This window comes from Oncorhynchus mykiss, chromosome 19 (genome assembly GCF_013265735.2).
Source record: "Oncorhynchus mykiss isolate Arlee chromosome 19, USDA_OmykA_1.1, whole genome shotgun sequence".
Classification (NCBI taxonomy): domain Eukaryota; kingdom Metazoa; phylum Chordata; class Actinopteri; order Salmoniformes; family Salmonidae; genus Oncorhynchus; species Oncorhynchus mykiss.
The window spans coordinates 48,737,973-48,761,505 of NC_048583.1; the positions used below are offsets into that span (position 1 = coordinate 48,737,973).

General features: G+C 42.2%; 1 protein-coding gene across 2 annotated transcripts in view; it reads right to left on the bottom strand.

The window, feature by feature from the left end:
- The window catches only part of LOC110498373 (rho guanine nucleotide exchange factor 10), an 80,448-nt gene that overhangs the window by 38,969 nt on the left and 17,946 nt on the right, over window positions 1-23,533 (bottom strand). Inside the window, exons 2-14 of one of the 2 annotated variants that reach the window (XM_036954985.1) lie at window positions 18,406-18,528; window positions 9,239-9,694; window positions 6,537-6,881; window positions 5,571-5,607; window positions 5,333-5,412; window positions 4,903-4,959; window positions 4,321-4,505; window positions 2,791-2,907; window positions 1,945-2,050; window positions 1,563-1,753; window positions 1,289-1,468; window positions 459-575; window positions 137-229 (exon numbers count right to left, since the gene is read on the bottom strand). In XM_036954985.1, the coding sequence (XP_036810880.1) occupies window positions 137-229; window positions 459-575; window positions 1,289-1,468; window positions 1,563-1,753; window positions 1,945-2,050; window positions 2,791-2,907; window positions 4,321-4,505; window positions 4,903-4,959; window positions 5,333-5,412; window positions 5,571-5,607; window positions 6,537-6,881; window positions 9,239-9,694; window positions 18,406-18,528 (2,087 nt within the window). The remainder of the gene's footprint in view (window positions 1-136; window positions 230-458; window positions 576-1,288; window positions 1,469-1,562; window positions 1,754-1,944; window positions 2,051-2,790; window positions 2,908-4,320; window positions 4,506-4,902; window positions 4,960-5,332; window positions 5,413-5,570; window positions 5,608-6,536; window positions 6,882-9,238; window positions 9,695-18,405; window positions 18,529-23,533) is intronic. The other variant, XM_036954986.1, reaches the window with a different exon arrangement.

Below are 23,533 nucleotides of genomic sequence, written 5' to 3' on the forward strand. Positions count from 1 at the left end.
ACTACACAGCACTCTCTCTGCATGGTGCATTCTTAACAGCAGAGCTCTTTGGTAGTGAATATGTGGCGCCCTCCGCTGGTAGACGTGTAATATGTACTCTAGGCACTAAGTGTGGACGTTACAGTGAAATAGATACCTGCAGCAGTAGAATGAACTGAGGGAATCTCTGGATGGGCTTCATCATGAGTCCGTAGAGAGTGACCCGGTCACTGCTGGTGTCCTGACGTTGCTGAGGAGAGAGAAGAGGACAATCAATGATTGCTGATTGCTGCAGTGCAGGGCAATCCAATACAGAACCACAAAGTGTTTTGGTTCAGTCTGAAATCAACCCCAGGTCCCTATACGGAGTTAGGTTTAGGATAGAGCCAGCGATGCATATTCTGCATAGCTGTATCTCTGTATTTTCACAGGAGCATACTTAAAAAAATATATATATTTACAATGGTGCTCTGACTGACCTTGAGGAAGTCTAGGAAGCTGGGTTTGGAGGCACACGTCTTCCTGACCACCGCCATGGCTGTGCTGAAGTTGTTCACATACTCACAGTAGGCATCCAGCACCATGGACTTGGAGAACTGGGACCCAGATATAGAGAGAGGGTGGGACAGAAAGGGGAGAGAGCAAGCCATCAACACCTCATACGAGTCCGATACAATTACAGTCAGGGATGGAATTAACATGGTACCAGACAAAGGAATGGGGCTTCCTAGGGCTAAAATAAGCTGTTAGTTGGACAGTGTATTATGATGGTTGTTTCTGGCCAGGGATAAGAGAGAGAGGACAGTAAGGAAGAAGGCACACAGCACATGGGTCACAAATGCTGTGTCCTGCTCCTTTGTTGTGGTCATGCTTCAAACAGTAACAAACCTCAGGAAGAGGGAGAACTGGGGTTACTGGGTGAGACTTTGTTTGAAGACCCCTGACTGGGTTGCTAGGCAGCAGAGACACCAGGGTGGAGCACTTCCTCCAAGAACCCAGTACAGCTGTGTGTGTCGTGTGTGTGTGTGTGTGTCATGTGTGTGTGTCATGTGTGTGTGTAATCAAGGGACTAATTCCTATAGAACGAGTCATGGTAAACTTGCACTATCGCTTCAGTCAGTGTTGTGTTCAATGGTGAAGCACAGTACAGGACATGGTGTGAGTAAAGGAATGTTTCTGTCCACTAGTTTTGACCACATGACCACTGTCAAATGGTTTACTCTTCCACCCATCTTAAAAGTGGAACTGAATCCTTCCTACAGTGGGTTCCCCAGCACGGAATCCTTCCTACACTTGTCCACCAACCCACCGAGGCTACAAAGACGTCCCCGATCATCTCCAGACTGTCCCACTCGGCCACGCGGCACGCCAGGGCGATCTGGAACAGGGCGTGGCACTGGAGAATCTCCCGGATACGATAGAATGTCACCTTCAGCTTCCTATCGCTTAGCAACCTGGGCTCAATCTCCAAAAGTGGCTTTTCATATTGCTGATAAGAGAGGATAAAGATGTGGTAGTAAATATTTTCCTTGAGGAAATTTGAGAAATGTTATACGAAATGTATAAACTGTAAAATAACATACCTCTAAAATCCGCTTCAGTGCATCCAGATAGTTCTTCTCACTCTCTAATATGGAGCCCAGTATACACCTCCTCACCACCTGTTGTTGTGAGAGACCCTCAGGGACGGGACTGAGCACTGGCTCCATGTTGAAGCATTCCACTTCGATGAATAGCTCTGACTCCTCATCCTCAAAACAGGTTGACTTCCTCTCTGAGATAAACAGGAGAGACGAGGTCAGCTTAAATCCGATGAGCATCACCCAGGAGGTTAATACACATTGTTAGTGGATGATTCCCCTGTTACAATGTAAAGTGCTTGCATTTTTATCCCAGATACATCAGTGTAATTAACTGACTAGTGTGAATTAAGGACCATAGTCCATGTTCTGTTCTTAATCTTACCGTGACAGTGGGTCTTGATATACGACCTTCCCCTTCTCACTGCTGCTTTGGTTTTCTCCAGGCCGTCTTTGGTCCCATCTCTCGCTGCCTTCACCAGCTTTTGCATCTTCATGTAACGTCAACAACAGTAAATAGCACTCAGAGCAGACAGAGAGAACAGCATGCTACTGAAACACTTAGGGAGGAGATAGGAACTGTGTTAGAAGAGAAGGGAAGATGGCAGATCATGTAAATACAGGAGCAGGACCTCAGGGAGAGCAGGGTGGACCAGAGGAAGACAGCAACTGTGACAGCAGCTGAACTGAGTCAATCTAAACTCAAATATTCTCACAGATGCATAAGGGCTTAAGTGATGTGTACTTAACTTCAATCTCTCTATGTGAGACCTGTAAATAGGGAATGTCAGTAGTTTAGAAGCTCTTTCATTAGCCAGGGTAGAGTCTCAGAAGATTTACCTAGACTGCTACAACCCTCTGCTGAAAAGTAGAACTACATAACTATCTTTTATTATAGATTTGTTTGAAAATGTTCTGTAGGCGTGGACTGGGATGATCCTGTACGGACCTCCTGTCTAGGCCTACACACAACTCAGCTGCTCTGGTGTCTCAGTACGCCGTAGACCTAAAGGCATGTCACTTAGGAGATGCAGTTGCCTCAACACCCACACGGTTAGTGGCACAGGTCAATGCAGTAGAGACAAACTCACCACCAGACATAAGCTCAGGATGAAGGGACTAGGTCTGAGTCAGTCAGTGAGGGACACCGTGAGGGAGGTCGGGGTTAAGGAGGATCTACTTTGTCTAGCGGAGGGTGACAACACACACCGACCATGATAATGACATTTACCTTCTGCTCGTGTTTCTGTTTAATCTGCTGCAGCTCTACCGTTCCCACTGTATTTGCCATAAGATCTTTCATCTTTTTCTCATAGTGTTCTTTCAAGCGTGTCAGATCTTGAGAAAGCTAAACAAAAGCAGAGCATTTGAAGCATTACCAGGCAGATCCTCAGAAGGTGGTCAGCCCCTCACCCCAATCCACCCACCCTCACCACAGCTAAGGCCTTGCCTCCTCACCCATATTTTGTCTCCCGACCCACATAGAAATCTTAAAGGTAGACTCAGTGATATGATGTAGATGCGCAGAGCGTAGTGGGTCAATTTCAGCAAACAACTAAGAGCGTTGAAGAGCGAGACTAAACTTCTCCAGTGTTTTGGTCCTGTATCTACTACACTCTAACAGCGTGAAGCGAACCATTCACATGCGTAGATACTCTGCGTGACTCTGAGAATGTTCTGCATCTCATCGATCTCATCACGTCGTAATATCTACCGTGCTGCATTTCACTGAGGCTACCTTTAACTGGGCCAATCTCTGCTACAGAAGCCAAGCAGTCACTTTGTGCAGACAGCTGAGTTATAACACTGAGACCTCCCTGGCAAGACCTCTGGGCTGAATGAACAAGCAGGCCATTCAATTCAAAACCAAATATACAAATGAACTGTATATTATCGAGAGCATAGTATTAACATGTACAGCAGGAAGACAAGAATAAGCCTAGTGTGTAAAAATGTGTATTGACATTTGCTGAATGATTTTTCATTTCAAATATGAGGATGTCAAATATTTATGAATCTTCTGTTTAACTGGATATTGCATTTGATTAGACATTCACTGTGTGCCACTGCTTCTGCTTCCTCATATGTTCAAGACGCTGACATAAATGACACTCTTCGGGAAAAAAAAGGGTTCCAAAAGGGTTCTCCGGCTGTCCCCGTAGGAGAACCCTTTTTGGTCAAAGGTAGAAACCTTTTTGGTTTCAGGTAGAACCCTTTTGGGTTCCATGTAGAACCCTCTGTGGAAAGGGTTCTTCATGAAACCCAAAAGGGTTCTACCTGGAATCAAAAGGGTTCTCCTATGGGGACAGCTGAAGAGCCACTTTAGGTTCTAGATCAGTGGTTGCTGGTGGGAGGAGCTATAGGAGGATGGGCTCATTGTAATGGCTGGAATGGAATAAATGGAACAGAGCCAAACATGTGGTTTCCATATGCTTAATCTGTTTGATATCGTTCAATGTATTCCATTCCAACCATTACAATGAGCCCATCCTCCTATAGCTCCTCCCACCAGCCTCCACTGTTCTAGATATAACCTTTTTTGTTGTTGTTCTAAGAGTGTATCCTTCCTTAGCGTCTGTTGATCTGTGGCGTCCATCTGCAGCTTTGTGCATCTCCTGGTGAGACACATATCCTCTCTCAAACTTCTACTCCCCATAGTATATATAATCCCCTTCCTCTAGCAAATTCCCCCTCGTCTCCTCAATCTCTTCACCCTTCTTCTCCCTACCTCTCCCTCCCCAGAGAGACAGAGTTTACACACATGGGTCTTCCTTTGTGGGGGCTTCCCTCTCATGAAGGCGTCAGGCAGGCCATTCTCCCTGCGGCCCTCCCCGTCACTCTGCTCGTCATAGCTCTCAAACTCGCTGGAACTCCAACCGTTGTCCAGGGAGCTGCCACAGCCCTCCTCCCCAAACTCCACATCATCATAGATCATCTCGTCTGGCTCTGAGGGACGAGGAGAAAGGGTTCAAATCAAGGGGAACAGCATTACAATCAGGGTGAAATACCTTTTCAACTGCAATGGTGCAATTTGTATTCATGTACAGTAAGTTAGCCTGACCATATTCAGATCAGATTCCTTGGCATGAATTCTACTTGTCAGTTCTAGTGCATCAACTGAACATTGTACAGCATAACACAGTTTGCACTGTGTTTGCACTGTGGGCACATCAAATGTTTCTGCTGAATAATTCCAGCACATTATGTTTTAGAAATGCAAAAGAGGTAAAGACATTAATATGCAAAAGTCACAAAACGCTGTGGAAAAGAGGAACGACAGTACAATGAAAAACAGAAAGAAAGACTGACAGAATAGAAAGAGAAAAAAGGATACAGCACTGACCTGTAGTGGAGTCAGAGTTCTCTCTGGGCACGTCATCATAAATTACTTCATCTGGATCTAAATGACAAAGAAACAGTGTTTGAATTAACAAGGTCTCAATGTGAAATTAAGCTTCACACAACGGACAGGATACAATCTCAGGGAAGGCAAGAGGAGAGACCCACAAGAGCCTGGTTCCTCAAAAGGACCAAGAGGAAGGAAGTGTCTATTTTTTACTCAAGTGAATTCCCAAAGAAAACACCAAAGCGTAGTTATGCATTGTGCACGGGACAGATTCAGGCTGGACTCAGAACTTTACAATCCCTGTCCTGTTGTGTTCCAAGCAAAAAGTATAAACTAGGTAAATACAAATGGAAATGGAAAAGGAAAATAAACAGATCATTGTGGAAAATGACATATTTCTCATTGGAAAATGAAGAGGATAACTTACTTTCCATCCAGGCTGTGTTTGCAGGGTCCGACACCCATTTAGACAAAGCATCCTCCTCTCTGATGGCAGGATACTCTTCACTGCAGACATTTGAATAAAATAGAGAAATAATAACCATCTGCTATTCCAACACAAATAAACAAGTATCCACATCATCACAAATTCTGGCAGATCAAGTCCAGTCTGGATGAAATAAAACAGATCAGTGAAGAAAGAGCCTGGCAAGCGAGTCACTCACATATCAACAGAAACGTTGCCTGTCCCCACCACAGTATCTGGAGGGAGAGAGAGAGAACAAAAATCTATATCGATGACTCCTTCCCTAACGTTGCATGCAGTTTGCACTAAACCTTAGCTACTGCCACCAGGGGGCAGCCATCACTGAAACTAAATTAGCATCAAAGAGATAAAAAAAATACGACCTGAAATTGATTGATAAGGACCTCAGATTAGATTGCTCATTCAAAAAACGGCAATGACAATCTGATAACTAATACATGTTCACATATTTTCTGCTATGATAGCCTTGCGTGCCACATAACATTTCCAACCGATAAACCTGACAGTATATTGGAACAATCAGTCAACGTGTTAAGATTACAACTACAGAATATATCTTTCAAAATACTTTAAAACAGGAGTAACCCTCTGTGATGTGTTGGGTAGCTTAATTACACTGCAATTTCCCCTCAGACTGGCCAAGGCACACATTTAACTACTACTGTAACATTAAAGAGAAAACAGGAAAATCCTAACAGCCAACACAGAGTTTAGCAAGCGGCTAAATTTAGTCCCCACTTCCTTGAGGCAAGGTTTTAGGAAAAATAAATGCGAAGAAGAAAGGAGAGGAAATATTTGCTGGGAGTACAGAGCATGCATGTGTCATGGCCTCTCATCCCAAAGTCAGTGGTGAAGAAGGGGGAGAGTATGGGGGAATTCCACTAAGGAGAATGAATGAGAAGAAGTTTGAACAGTTCCCACCACATTTTTTCAGTGCTCTGTTCCTACGTTTCAGTGCTCTGTTCCTACTTTTCAGTGCTCTGTTCCTACTTTTCAGTGCTCTGTTCATTGTAGGAACACTATATCGGAGTATTTCAATATGAGGTTTTCAATATGAATGCAGAACAGAGTAGAAGGAATAGCAGGAATGGCTGTTCAAATCCTAATTCTACATGTTTCCACCATGGATGTGTTCTTCCTTTACCCTCCTCGTCCACGGAGAAGTGTCGGATGATGACGGGCGTAGTGTAGGCTGGCGTAATGAGGGGCACACCAGAGGGGGTGGCGTACCCACAGGGCACGGGCACAGAGTAGCCCGGTGGGACACAGAGGGGGCTGGCGGGGGGAACATCCTGGCCCTTCCCCTCCCTCTCCCCCTCTCCTCCTACCCTCTCAACCGGTGAGGAAGAGGTAGGGACGGGCCCATGCTGCTGCTCCAGTTGCTGTAGTTGGAGGGGGGTGATTTCAATCACAGAGTAGGGGTTGACTTTCCTCTGGGAGGTGGTCCTGGGGACGGCCGGGGGAGGGTCATCACTGGACACTTCCTTATCTGCAATGGAAATGTAACACACAGTTAGTTCCAAATGATCCCCATCAACACAACACAGCTACACACTGCTCCAAATGATCCCCATCAACACAACACAGCTACACACTGCTCCAAATGATCCCCATCAACAAAGCTACAGTTACAAACTGCTCCAAATGATACCCATCAACACAACACAGCTACAAACTGCTCCAAATGATCCCCATCAACACAGCTACAGTTACAAACTGCTCCAAATGATCCCCATCAACACAACTACACACTGCTCCAAATGATCCCCATCAACACAGCTACAGTTACAAACTGCTCCAAATGATCCCCATCAACACAACACAGCTACAAACTGCTCCAAATGATCCCCATCAACACAACACAGCTACACACTGCTCCAAATGATCCCCATCAACACAGCTACAGTTACAAACTGCTCCAAATGATCCCCATCAACACAACACAGCTACAAACTTCTCCAAATGATCCCAATCAACACAGCTACAGTTACAAACTGCTCCAAATGATCCCCATCAACACAACTACACACTGCTCCAAATGATCCCCATCAACACAGCTACAGTTACAAACTGCTCCAAATGATCCCCATCAACACAACACAGCTCCAAACTGCTCCAAATGATCCCCACCAACACAACACAGCTACAAACTGCTCCAAATGATCCCCATCAACACAGCTACAGTTACAGACTGCTCCAAATGATCCCCATCAACACAACACAGCTACAAACTGCTCCAAATGATCCCCATCAACACAACACAGCTACAGTTACAGACTGCTCCAAATGATCCCCACCAATACAACACAGCTACAGTTGCACACTGCTCCAAATGATCCCCATCAACACAACACAGCTAGTTACACACTGCTCAAAATGATCCCCACCAATACAACACAGCTACAGTTACACACTGCTCCAAATGATCCATCAACACAGCTACAGTTACACACCGCTCCAAATGATCCATCAACACAGCTACAGTTACACACTGCTCCAAATGATCCCCATTAATACAACACAGCTACAGTTACACACTGCTCCAAATGATCCCCACCAACACAACACAGCTACAGTTACACACTGCTCCAAATGATCCCCACCAATACAACACAGCTACAGTTACACACTGCTCCAAATGATCTCTCCCAACACAACACAGCTACAGTTACACACTGCTCCAAATGATCCCCACCAATACAACACAGCTACAGTTACACACTGCTCCAAATGATCCCCATTAATACAACACAGCTACAATTACACACTGCTCCAAAGGATCCCCATCAACATAGCTACAGTTACACACTCCAAATGTAACACTCCAAAGGCTCCAAATGTGCTGGAACTCATTTGTTATCAGATTACTTTGCACAATTGCAAAATACTAAAAAGTACTGCCATAAAATTCCATGAGAGCAATTTGATGAGACCACATCATGTCTATCATTGGTTAGGTGACTAAGCACTCCAACTTGCGATCATTGCAGAAGACTGAAGAAGAATACTGTGACTTAAACATTTAACTTCCACTACTTCAAATCTCAGCCTGTGGGCCTTCCTTCTCTGAAGCCTTCGATCACACCGTAGTGTGTTTACTGTTTTACACCACACACCTCGTCTCGGGCCCTGTGGTCAGAAGAGATAAATCACAATACACCCACTAGAACACACTACAGACACATATGCTGCGAAGCAAACAGTACTGGTCAGACACTGGAGAGGAGAGGGGCCTGGACTCTCAATTGGACTAGGATGTAATCGTCAGAGGGGGAGAGACATAGGAACTTGGGAGGTGAGTGCTAGAGAGAGGGAAGTGCATGGAATGTGTGTTAGCAAGAGGTTGTTGGAGTCTCTAGTAAAAATGTGGGGTGAGTCTAACTGGGGCGATTGACCTCTCTCCTCTGACACACAGAGAGAGAGACAGAGAGAGACAGAGAGACAGAGAGAGAGAGAGAGAGAGAGAGAGAGAGAGAGAGAGAGAGAGAGAGAGAGAGAGAGAGAGAGAGGGGTAGTGTTCTGGTGGTGTCAAGCTGTGTGTGATGAATGCCAAGAGCCACCCTGAACCAGGCAGCCAGTGATACCAGGCTGGACTACACTAATGTATTTTCCAGCCTGACATGGCGCATGTGTCAGAATGAGGTAATACAACATGTGTAGGCACAAAACATGCACTAAGAATGGACTGCATGACACCAACTACTGTACAGCACCCACTCAGTGTGGAACAATGATATGGTTGTGGTGGTATATTATTTGTGTATGTTTAGGCTACAACGAGACAGAGGATCTATCCTCAGACATCCAGGTGATAAAGAGGAAAACTGAACACTTGTTTTCACTAACTTGTGTTCACGGAGTCTGTTCCTACAGGAGTGGAGTCCTCTGGGGGTGGAGGAGGGGGTAAGTCACGGTCTGCGCCAGCTTGGACAGATGAAGTCTTGTCCCCTTCTGCTGCTGCCACTGGAGCTGTTGTTTCTGTTGGAGCATTGGCTACTGGAGGATCCGGTGCTGATGCCACTGTGTCTGTTGTAGCCATGGCTACTGGAACTGGTGGTTCAGCTGCCACTGTGTCTGTGTCCGCTGCTGCTGCTGCTGTGGGCTCCGGGTTGGAGGGCCGGGGGTCTGGTCCTTCCTGCTGTGGGTGAGGGGCCACACCATTGATCTGGGCCTTGTCCCCGTAGTCTGGGGCTGGAGGGGCATGGGGTGTCCGGTCTGCCTCAGGGAACTCATCCCCACTGTCATCAAACTCAAACTGCTCCCCCTCTTCTTCATCGGCATAGGGCACCTCGTCCACCAACACTAATCACAGAAAGGAGAGAGAGAGAGTTGGAGTCAGAGAAATACAGCTTACCTTTGTGTGGCTTTGGATAGAGCGAGAGAACATGAGACATATGCAAGTAGAATAAGTGAAGTTTAATCATTATGCTCAAAGATCGGCAAAAGCTCAAATGTAGTTATTTTCCCTTCTCTCCAAAAATGTGAGGTTACCGACGCCTGACCCCACTAATGTCTATTCATAGTCACACAGTGGGTGGTTGGTTGAAAAGCCAAATATGTTAAATATGAATGCAGGTTTGTAATTAGCAAAAGGGTGGGTCTGCATTCATATTTAACTTGGTAGAGGGTCCCAACTTGACCCACCACCCACTGTGTGGTTATGAATAGACATTGGTTGAAAGAAATTGATAATAAGAAGATTGTGGGAGCTGTTCTGTTAGGTTTCATTGCAGCCTTTGATATTATTGACCATAACCTATTGTTGAGAAAACGTATGTGTTATGGTTTTTCAACCTTTGATATATCATGGATCCAGAGCTATCTATCTAATTGAACTCAGAGGGTTTTCGTTAATGGAATCTCCTAATCCTAACCTAATCTCCTAATGTCAAACATGTAAAGTGTGGTGTACTGCAGGGCAGCTCTCTAGGCCCTCTACTCTTTTCTATTTTTACCAATGACCTGCCACTGGCATCAACCATATACTCACCAGCAACCACAGCTAATGAAGTCACTGAAACCCTTAGCAAAAAGTTGCAGTCTGTTTGGAATGGGTGGCCAGGAATAAACTGGTCCTGAACATCTCTAAAACTAAGAGCATTGTATTTGGTATAAATCCTTCCCTAAGTTCTAGACCTCAACTGAATCTGGTCATGAATGGTGTGGCTGATACACAAGTTGAGCAGACTAAATGACTTGGTGTTACCTAAGACTGTAAATTGTCATGGTCAAAACATGTAAATTCAGTGGTTATACAAAGAAGGAGAGGTCTGGCCGTAATAAAGAAATGCTCTGCTTTTTTGACTCCACAAAGCAAGTCCTGCCTGCTCTAGTTATCTTGATTATTGTCCAGTCATATGGTTGTGCTGCAAAGAAAGACCTAGTTAAGCTGCAGCTGGCCCAGAACAGAGCTGTACATACTGCTCTTCACCGTAATCAGAGGGCTAAACTAAAATACTATGCATGCCAGTCTCTCTTAGCAAATAATTTAAATAAGAATTTGTACTTTACTGACTTGCCTAGTTATATAAAGATTAGACTAAGAGCATAGCATTTCTACACCCTAATTGTATAATTGTAGTGTAACCAATACCCAAACGGAGATTCAGTGAAAATAAAAATCTCATTGCTTTATCAAGACCGGTCCCCATGCTTGTCTCAGAGCAGCGCTTCATTTCCTATTGCTTCTAAATTCAATATGCTCTTTAAATAAATAAGACCTACACCACTTTTAACAGCATATTACTCAACACTATTGAGACTCAAGTCACCTACGGTCGGCCTATAGTATATCGAAAAATAAAAACTAAACTAAAAACTAAATAAACAAATCGGCATTTTGAAAGAGTATTTTTATCATTATTTTATTAACGAAAACATAAAGATGCCATTATTATTTACATTGTTTTAGTTTGAACGTGCAGACTGGCACTAAAAACAGAACAGCTGGAACGTTTCCCTAGTCAGCTCCGTTATTAGTGCAATGGCCCTTAAAGTGTTGCCTGTGTGGAGGGGTGGGTGTCCACCCCTGTCCCCTTTCCTCCTCTTCCCTTCCCCATGGGCTAGGTCGGTCTTCTGTGCGCGGCTCTGCGGCCCATCCGTGCCCCCTGCCCTCGTGCCTTGAACCTTGCACGCTTTCAGTGTATACAGCTGGAGAACTGCAAGGCAATACCATTGTGCGCCACTCGGGAGCCATGACCAATATGACCAATATATATTGTCCTGCTAATAACAGGGTAATAATATATCTGTGAGAATATCCAAGGGGCTTTTATATAATTCTAAATTAATAATACTAATAGTAATAATCACTTTGTTTAAAAAATAACAATATTTTGGAGATTATTTCGTTTTCAAATAACGTAAAATGAGCGAGAAAAGGGCCATTCTTGAACATGGGGTGAGACATTGTTACTAATTTGTAAATAATGCCAGTTTGTTATTTAGAATTATTTATTTCTGTTTTTAGAGGGAGAGAAACCAAAAAACGACAGTTCTCATGGGTCTCCCAGTCAAGGCATTGAACCAGCATCTGTAGCAACACAGCTTGCACTGCTATGCAGTATCTTAGACCGTTGCGCCACTCAGGCGCTGTATAACGTGACCAGTGGCCTACAGTACAGTACAGTACAGTAAGAGCAAAATAATCCTAACAAAATAAAAACCTTAGTGTAACAACAGTTTTAGTAAGTAATACTGAAGTTGTGCACAATTATCAGTTTCTATTTAGGTTTATGTCACCCATTCATTGTCAGTTAGAGACACAGTAGGACCCAAAAGCATAATCAGTGCTCTAACTCCCCCTTGCGCTGGTCTGGAGCAATGAAGTGGTGACGCAGGGTACCGTACTAAACCACAAATTACCTCTAAGTCCCGCAGCATAATCACACAACTTTTAGTGGAGCAACCACTGTAGATTTGCCCACTTGCCAATGAAAGTAATCATTAAAATAATTGGCAATATCAAATGGTTTTGTGATGAACAAGCCATCTGATTCGATGAAAGATGGAGTTGAATTTGTCTTTCTGCCCATAACTTAATTTAATGTACTGGTTTCAAAATACAGTTTCTTCTTATATTTGTTGAGTTTAGTCACATAATTTCTCATTTTGCAGTAAACCAGCCAGTCAGATGTGCAGCCAGACTTATTAGCCACTCCTTTTGCTCAGTCTCTTTCAACCATACCATTTTTCAATTCCTCATCAATCCATGGAGCCTGAACAGTTCTAACAGTCCGTTTCTTATTAGGTGCATGTTGATCAATAATTGAAATGCAGTGTCTGGATGCTCCTCATTAATCACATCAGACCAACAAATATTTTTAACATCATCCTCCACACGATGCAGTTCGGTGAGCAGTGTCGTCACACCCCCAATGACCAGAAAAAAACATGTTTTTCCTATGAATCCTGGGCTGCATCTCAATAGTCCAAACTGGCTTTCCTTCCTTATCTCCTTTCAGATCAATGTTGATGAAGGAATAGAGATGAAGAACGAAAGCCACTTTCTCTCTCTGACCTAAACTGTGCTGAGGATGCATATGGAATGTAAATGTCACCACAGACCTAATTCAGAGGACTTAAAGTGACATGGTGGTGGGTTAGAGGAAACCTGGTCTTGCTCTCCAGTTTATTGTTCTTTTCACCGCTATATGAGGTTCCTTTGGGAGGGCCGTGTGTAGGTTTAGTATCAGGGGGTTTATTCAGGTTGAGGACACCGACTGACACCATTGTGTAAGGCGTAGGAAAAAGCCTGTCAAATCAAATGGACAGCCGTTGTGCGAGCACTTCTCTTGTACTTTCTGACATACTGAATAAAGGAGGTGAATTAGGGAGAGGGGTGTAAAGAGGAGAGGAAAGTCTGTAGCCTAAAGAGAGAGAAAAATCCATGACATTAGAATCCCTGCTGAATGCTGGCAAAGGGTTCACAGAAGGTGACAGTCAGAAGTCATCGGTGGTATAGATGAAAGGAATGCTCTGTATTCAGCCCATTCAAACATCCACTTCTCTCTACAGGAGTCCAAGTACATGGACTTGCTATTGGATCCAGATTCCTATTACACAGTTTCCCTATGGGAGGCAGGAGCTTCAGTTTAAGAGGTCACAACCCCATCTGAGACTGCTACTTTATCTCCCTGGCCGTGGCGGACATATCTAACAGAAACGGGCATACCTCTGCTCCTAAACATACCACAGATTTCCCACGCGACTCAGTTCCAGTACAAACACGACTGTCCTATCAGGATTCAGGTTTCCCCACGACTAGGTTAACCAAGGTAAACTCTCATATCCTGACTGTTCCCGCTAAGAAACTGAGTAAAATTCCCTTTTCTCTCCTTTTCTCTAAGTTCTGGCACAATTTCCTGAATGACCAAACCAGAGGTAACAATTCAACCCTCTCATCTAAATGAGAAGATTTCCTACTAAGATTTCTCAGTATAGATCTACACCTTTTTCCCTTTGACCCCTATTCACATCAGTTCCGTTTCCTGTGCTGGCTAAATACTTCCTGCTTGACTGAGTAAACTCTAAGCTGACATTTAGACAGCTGTTACTAGAAACAACACTGTCTAACATAAATACACAACGGTAAGTAAGGCTACAGGTTAGGCTCACTAACCATCAAATACATTACTCAAAGGTTACTAACCCCTCAGGCTTAAATAAGTCCTTATCCCCAGTTCCAATACACAGATCAATCACTCAGAGACCCAAAAGTCCTTGAAGCTCTACAGCACTATGAGCCCTTTAGTCTAAATCCCCATCATGACTCCCTAAGGGGTTGACAGGAAGTGGTCTAGCCCTCAGTCTGAAGTTATGACAATGGTCTGTGACTCTGCTGTGACCTCTGACCTCTATGTACACCCTGAAACTAAACTTTGAAGGCGCTAGAGCAGAACATTAGGAGGGAAAACCTGGGAAGAGGTGACATCTGCTGTTCCCATCTGTGATAATGAATAGCTGTGTCGGACCAGCTAGAAGGACCAGGCACAGCTAGCCACTGCCTGGAGGGATGTTTCACTGCTGAGCCATGGGATGCATATTCATTCTTGTGCGTGTCTACTCTCTGACGCACAGGCTGGTCCAAGTAAAGCAGAGCAGGGTGTGATGGAACAGAGATTGTATAAAAGCTTGAACAGATTATTCGTTTAAATTGCCCATTCAATAATTTGGTCACGATCAAGTGTAAATGATGAAGCCATGGATAGTTGGCGCTGTGAGAATGTGTGCCTGCAGTCTGCTCAATACTCTCTCTCTAGCCAGCACACACACACACACAGAGAGAGAGAAAACTAGGCCTGTCCCCAACATCCATTGTCAATTAATAACCACAATATGGATTCTGTTCCCGTGCCTCCTCTCCTCTCTGCCACACTGCTCTGCTCAATGAGTAGGCTTACAATGTGCTCCAGCATCGCCACGGCAACAAGGCAAGTGGCTGCCCAGCTGGAGATGAGGCATTTCTCTGGCCTGTTCCATTCCCTGTGGTGCGTGTGTGTGCGCGCGTGCCTGATGCTGCAGTATTCAGCCAGGGCTCAGATACTGAGGCACATTGTCTGCCCTTCGCAATTGTGGCACATTTCTCCTCCTCCTTCTCCTTACTCCTTCGTTCCACAGCCCACGAGCTCCAGAGAGGAATGTGTTTACACGGTCTGCCCATCATGAAAAGGCCCTCAGGGAGCTAGACTGACCATCAGTGTCTCAGTCGAAACAGACCTTTCAAACCTGTTACCATAAACAGGGCTAACAGAAATATGATATATAGATCCCCATCATCATCAGCCAAAACAGACCTTTAAGACCTGTTACCATAAACAGGGCTAACAGAAATATGATATATAGATCCCCATCATCAGCCAAAACAGACCTTTCAAACCTGTTACCATAAACAGGGCTAACAGAAATATGATATATAGATCCCCATCATCATCAGCCAAAACAGACCTTTAAGACCTGTTACCATAAACAGGGCTAACAGAAATATGATATATAGATCCCCATCATCATCAGCCAAAACAGACCTTTAAGACCTGTTACCATAAACAGGGCTAACAGAAATATGATATATAGATCCCCATCATCATCAGCCAAAACAGACCTTTAAGACCTGTTACCATAAACAGGGCTAACAGAAATATGATATATAGATCCCCATCATCATCAGCCAAAACAGACCTTTAAGACCTGTTACCATAAACAGGGCTAACAGAAATATGATATATAGATCCCCATCATCATCAGCCAAAACAGCCTTTAGGACCTGTTACCATAAACAGGGCTAACAGAAATATGATATATAGATCCCCATCATCAGCCAAAACAGACCTTTAAGACCTGTTACCATAAACAGGGCTAACAGAAATATGATATATAGATCCCCATCATCATCAGCCAAAACAGACCTTTCAAACCTGTTACCATAAACAGGGCTAACAGAAATATGATATATAGATCCCCATCATCAGCCAAAACAGACCTTTAAGACCTGTTACCATAAACAGGGCTAACAGAAATATGATATATAGATCCCCATCATCATCAGCCAAAACAGACCTTTCAAACCTGTTACCATAAACAGGGCTAACAGAAATATGATATATAGATCCCCATCATCAGCCAAAACAGACCTTTAAGACCTGTTACCATAAACAGGGCTAACAGAAATATGATATATAGATCCCCATCATCATCAGCCAAAACAGACCTTTAAGACCTGTTACCATAAACAGGGCTAACAGAAATATGATATATAGATCCCCATCATCATCAGCCAAAACAGACCTTTAAGACCTGTTACCATAAACAGGGCTAACAGAAATATGATATATAGATCCCCATCATCATCAGCCAAAACAGACCTTTAAGACCTGTTACCATAAACAGGGCTAACAGAAATATGATATATAGATCCCCATCATCATCAGCCAAAACAGACCTTTAAGACCTGTTACCATAAACAGGGCTAACAGAAATATGATATATAGATCCCCATCATCAGCCAAAACAGACCTTTAAGACCTGTTACCATAAACAGGGCTAACAGAAATATGATATATAGATCCCCATCATCATCAGCCAAAACAGACCTTTAAGACCTGTTACCATAAACAGGGCTAACAGAAATATGATATATAGATCCCCATCATCAGCCAAAACAGACCTTTCAAACCTGTTACCATAAACAGGGCTAACAGAAATATGATATATAGATCCCCATCATCATCAGCCAAAACAGACCTTTCAAACCTGTTACCATAAACAGGGCTAACAGAAATATGATATATAGATCCCCATCATCAGCCAAAACAGACCTTTAAGACCTGTTACCATAAACAGGGCTAACAGAAATATGATATATAGATCCCCATCATCATCAGCCAAAACAGACCTTTCAAACCTGTTACCATAAACAGGGCTAACAGAAATATGATATATAGATCCCCATCATCAGCCAAAACAGACCTTTAAGACCTGTTACCATAAACAGGGCTAACAGAAATATGATATATAGATCCCCATCATCATAAGCCAAAACAGACCTTTAAGACCTGTTACCATAAACAGGGCTAACAGAAATATGATATATAGATCCCCATCATCATCAGCCAAAACAGACCTTTAAGACCTGTTACCATAAACAGGGCTAACAGAAATATGATATATAGATCCCCATCATCATCAGCCAAAACAGACCTTTAAGACCTGTTACCATAAACAGGGCTAACAGAAATATGATATATAGATCCCCATCATCATCAGCCAAAACAGACCTTTAAGACCTGTTACCATAAACAGGGCTAACAGAAATATGATATATAGATCCCCATCATCAGCCAAAACAGACCTTTAAGACCTGTTACCATAAACAGGGCTAACAGAAATATGATATATAGATCCCCATCATCATCAGCCAAAACAGACCTTTAAGACCTGTTACCATAAACAGGGCTAACAGAAATATGATATATAGATCCCCATCATCAGCCAAAACAGACCTTTCAAACCTGTTACCATAAACAGGGCTAACAGAAATATGATATATAGATCCCCATCATCAGCCAAAACAGACCTTTAAGACCTGTTACCATAAACAGGGCTAACAGAAATATGATATATAGATCCCCATCATCATCAGCCAAAACAGACCTTTCAAACCTGTTACCATAAACAGGGCTAACAGAAATATGATATATAGATCCCCATCATCAGCCAAAACAGACCTTTAAGACCTGTTACCATAAACAGGGCTAACAGAAATATGATATATAGATCCCCATCATCATCAGCCAAAACAGACCTTTCAAACCTGTTACCATAAACAGGGCTAACAGAAATATGATATATAGATCCCCATCATCAGCCAAAACAGACCTTTAAGACCTGTTACCATAAACAGGGCTAACAGAAATATGATATATAGATCCCCATCATCATCAGCCAAAACAGACCTTTCAAACCTGTTACCATAAACAGGGCTAACAGAAATATGATATATAGATCCCCATCATCAGCCAAAACAGACCTTTAAGACCTGTTACCATAAACAGGGCTAACAGAAATATGATATATAGATCCCCATCATCATCAGCCAAAACAGACCTTTAAGACCTGTTACCATAAACAGGGCTAACAGAAATATGATATATAGATCCCCATCATCATCAGCCAAAACAGCCTTTAGGACCTGTTAGTTTGAGCAACATTAACTGACTACTCAAAAACATCAACAAGAACACACAAACTGCACTAGGCGTAACAAAGGGACAAGTAGAGATGGTCACTACAGTCTGATAACATCTCAGGACGACAAGCTAAATCTACCAACGGACATGACATAATGACATTACCAAGTAGCGCCTCACTCATCTCAGCATAGAAAACCATAAACAGAGCTGTCCACAGGCCTGAGCAGCAGCATGTGTTCTCATTGGCTACGGGGGGATTTACAAGTGCTGGGAGAGATTGAGTCAGAGAGAGAGAGGGGAGGAGAGGAGGATGTTGGCATTACTTACTTTCCGGAGGCGGGGGAGGGAAGTCTTCCACAATGTCCATACTGGTTGCTGTTTCTCTGGGCATACAGGTTCCCTCAGCAGCCTGGTGGTGGTGGTGGTGGTCCTCTTCAATCACACATGACCCTGGAGGAAACACACACATGGAGGATGTCAGAGGTGGCACGCTGTGATTCACTGTACACGTATTCAATTAGCCAAGCATAGAAGAATGTTCCCAAACATCACCAGGTCCCGAGTTTTTCCGGGCTACATGGAAAAGTTTTAGCCTAACTAGAGTTTTGCCTGGTAAGGTCACATGGTATAAGTTAGGGATTAAAACTGCCATGGACCTCACAATCCGATAATATCACGATACTTAGGTGATGATATGATATGTATTGCGATTCTCACGATTCTCATAATTCTATATGTATTGTGATTCGATACTGCGATTTGATGTTCCAAACATATTGCTCACTATATGTCTGCAGCAGAGAAACAAGAGAGAGAAAATGTGTTTTTGATCAGTCATGGAAATAAAAGTGCTGAAAACATGTTGGCTCATTATTTAAAGAGAACAAGCTATAGGATGAAAAATACCAGACTTTTAGCGCAGGTAGAGCTAACTAGTGCTAGCTAACGCTACAAATCCATCAAATATCGATATAATATTGTCCCAAAGATGATGATAATAATAATAATAATAATAATAATAATAAATAATAAGTAACTGCATTGATTTTTGCCCCCATCACTAGTATAAGTAAGTATGAGCATAAGTACTAATACATGGAAGAATGCCAAAAGATGGCATATAATATACTTTTTAGATTAGTTAGCATGAAGAATGTTCCCATACATAATTGCTGTGGTATTTCCCAATGCATTACACCCCACCAATGGAAAACCAAGCAACCATTGCCAACCACATGCTCTTTATTCCAAGTTACTCAATCTCAGTCAAGTCACACCAGGGGAGTGGAGAAGTGGAGCATTATGTTCCTGGCTCTTTTGTCTGAGCGCCAGACATCTGAACCACAACTAATAAAGACAAATAAAAACAACATCAAGAAACAAAAAAAAATGTCCTCTCGCCCCACAAACAGTCAGTTAATGTGGTGTATTTGTGTGTGTGTGTGTGTCAGAGCAGGGTTATTTGATCCACTGAGGGTAGCGTGGGACTCCCTAGGGGAACACATATAGTTAGGGTCAGTGACCTTATGTGTGTAAACATGGTGGGGCTGACAGGTTCACACCATGGTATTTTATTAGGATCCCCATTAGATGTTGCGAAAGCACCAGCTACTCTTTCTGGGGTCCACACAAAACATGAAACATTACATAATACAGAACATTAAATTGACAAGAACAGAACAACATCAATTTAAAAATGGCACCCGTAGACTATATATCAATACATACAAATAAACAATTTAGGTTAAATATAGGAGAGGCATTGTACCGTGAGGTGTTGCTTTATTTGTTTTTTGAAACCAGATGGAAGGGAGTTCCATTGAATAATAGCTCTATATAATACTGTACGTTTTCTTGAATTTGTTCTAGATTTGGGGACTGTGAAAAGACCCTTGGTGGCATGTCTAGTAGGTTAAGTGTGTGTGTCAGCTGTGTGTAAGTTGACTATGCAAACTATTTGGAATTTTCAACACATTCATGTTTCTTATAAAAAGATGAAGTGATGCAGTCAGTCTCTCCTGAACTATTAGCCAAGAGAGACTGGCATGCATAGTATTTATATTATCCCTCTGATTATAATGAAGTGCAAGGCGTGCAGCTCTGTTCTGGACCAGCTGCAGCTTAACTAGGCCTTTCCTTGCAGCACTCGACCACACAAATGGACAATAATCAAGATAAGACTAAACTAGCACTGCAGGGCATGCTTTTTGGAGTGTGGTGTCAAACAAGCAGAGCATCTCTTAATTAAGGACCGACCTCTCCCCATCATTTCAACCATTGAATCTACCATGACAGTTAACAATCTATTGTCACACCAAGTAACTTAGTCTCCTCAACTTGTTCAACAGCCACACCATTCATTACCAGATTCAGCTGAGGTCTAGAACTTACAGAATGATTTATACCAAATACAATGCTCTTAGTTTTAGAGATGTTCAGGAAAAGTTTATTACTGGCCACCCATTCCTAAACAGAATACAACTGTTTGCTAAGGGTTTCAGTGACTTCATTAGCTGTGGTTGCTGATGCATAGATGGTTGAATCATCAGTATTCATGGACACATATGCTTTGTTTAATGCCAGTGGCAGGTCATAGGTAAAAATAGGAAAGAGTGGAGGGCTTAGAGAGCTGCCCTGCGGTACACCAAAGAGAAGCTCCCACAATATTCTTATATTCTTCTTTCAACCAACCATCAGTCGTTTGTGTCAGTGCAGTACATGTTGAGTGACCGTCTCTATAAGCATGCTGAATGTTTGGCTTCCCTCCAGGCATGAGGACAAAGACTTTCCTCTAGGCTCAGATTTAAGATATGACAGATAGGAGTGGGTAAAGAGTCAGCTATAGAGTCAATGCCAAGAGGTTTGTCATTATTGATCGATAACTGACAATTAACCTGTCAGTCTATGTTGTTGTTTTTTGTTTGAATTCTTTACGTGTTCGCTATGCGGGGGAAATGGCAAGACAAGCGGAACTACGTGGCTAAGAACTGTTGGAACGGGGATTATTATCGTAGCAACACAGTTTTGGAGTGAAGGCAATCCCACGCTGTGTCTACAGGTGTAGTTTGTAAAGGTTGAAGCATGTATGTTAGGATGGTAACGTTATAATAATTAAGGAGGAAGCGTGAATTCATGCCAAGAATAAGAAGTGTGAAGTTTGATTTCCTCCCTTCTGTAATAAGCAGCCAATTAGGTATTTTTCCTTTATTCATGTGTTTAATCTGATACTGTTAAAGCTCCGGCTAAACTGCTTATGTATGTATGCACTTCAGAGTTATACCAAGCTAATAAGTCACTCATAAGACAAGAAAGTTGTAAGAGTGTTCTTAACTGTATTTTCATTTACTTTATAGTACTTTATAGTTCTCACGGAAGGTGATGAATCTGACAAATACAAATATAAATATATATATATATATATATATATATATATATATATATATAAATAAATAAATACATATATATATATATATAAATAAATACAGAATAAAACCACCAGTTAAAATCAAGGAACAGTTGTGCTCGTGGTTACTGGAGGGAGCTACATACAGTATTTTTTCCACCTCTTGAACACTAACTTTACAAAATTCTAAAAACTTGCAATGCTTTCCTTTCCTTTCATTATTTTATTTGTATGCATGAGTACGATGGCTCACTGTTCATTGTTGGCATTTCTGCCTAAATTTGCCTACTTTGCCAATGGCGTAATCATTAAAATAATTGGCAACATCAAATGGCTTTGTGATAACTAAGCCATCTGATTCGATGAAAGTTGAATTTGTCTTTCTGCCCATAATTAATTTAAAGTACTCCAAAGGTTTTTGATCTTGACTTCATAATACAGTTTCTTCTTTTTGTTGAGTTTATTAACATAATTTAAGCCAGTCAGAGTTGCTGACATATTTAATAGTCACTCCTTTTGCCCCATCTCTTTCAACCATACAGTTTTTCAATTCCTCATTAATCCATGGAGCCTTAAAGTAGTTGGCAATATCAGTTGGTTTTGTGATGAATGAGCCATCTGATTCAATGAAGGATGGAGCTGAGTTTGCCTTTTTTCCACAGAATTTCATTTAAGGTGCTCCAAAGCTTTTTATTATCATTCTTTATTTAATTTATCTTGGTTTAATAGTGTAGTTTCTTCTTCTTTTTTTCAGTTTAGTCACATGATTTCTCAATTTTCAATAAGTTTGCCAATCGGTTGTGCAGCCAGACTTATTTGCCATTCCTTTTGCCTCTTCCCTCTCAACCATACCATTTTTCAATTCCTCATCAATTTACAGGGATTTAACAGTTTTCATTTTCTTAATGGGTGCATGCTTATTAGCAACTTCATAAATGTGTCAAGTGCAGTGTCTGTTTGCAGGAATGTGGTTCTGAATATAAAACATCTACACCTCCACCATTGGCATTTCTATATTTTCAATAAACGTTATAATCTTGTGTTGCTACCACTGTATCATCAAAGGTATTATCTAAGTGAGTTTTAGAGATACTCAGAATATGAATGTCATCTGTTACTAGCAAATTATTGATTCATGAAACTTGTTTTTTAAGCTACATATACAGTTGAAGTCGGAAGGTTACATACACCTTAGGGAAATATATTTCAACTCAGTTTTTCACAATTCCTGACATTTAATCCTAGTAAAAATCCCCTGTCTTGGGTCAGTTAGGATTGCCACTGTATTTTAATAATGTGAAATGTCAGAATAATAGTTGAGATAAATATTTATTTCAGCATTTATTTATTTCATCACATTCCCAGTGGGTCAGAAGTTTACATACACTCAATTAGTATTTGGTAGCATTGCCTTGAAAATGTTTAACTTGGGTCAAATGTTTCAGGTAGCCTTCCACAAGCTTCCCACAATAAATTGGGTGAATTTTGGCCCATTCCTCATGACAGAGATGGTGTAACTGAGTCAGGTTTGTAGGCCTCCTTGCTCGTACACACCTTTTCAGTTCTGCCCACAAATTTTATATAGGTTTGAGGTCAGGGCTTTGTGATGGCCACTCCAATACCTTGACTTTGTTGTCCTTAAGCCATTTTGCCACAACTTTGGAAGTATGCTTGGGGTCATTGTCCATTTGGAAGACTAATTTGCGACCAAGCTTTAACTTCCTGACTTATGTCTTGAGATGTTGCTTCAATAGATCCACAATTTTCCTCCCCTCATGATGACATCTAATTTGAGAAATGCACCAGTCCCTCCTTGCTGAGCGGCCTTTCAGGTTATGTCGATATAGGACTCATTTTACTGTGGATATAGATAATTTTGAACCGGTTTCCTCCAGCATCTTCACAAGGTCCTTTGCTGCTGTTCTGGGATTGATTTGCACTTTTCGCACCAAAGTACATTCATCTCTAGGAGGCAGAACGCATCTCCTTCCTGAGAAGTATGACGGCTGTGTGGTCCCATGGTGTTAATACTTGGGTACTATTATTTGTACA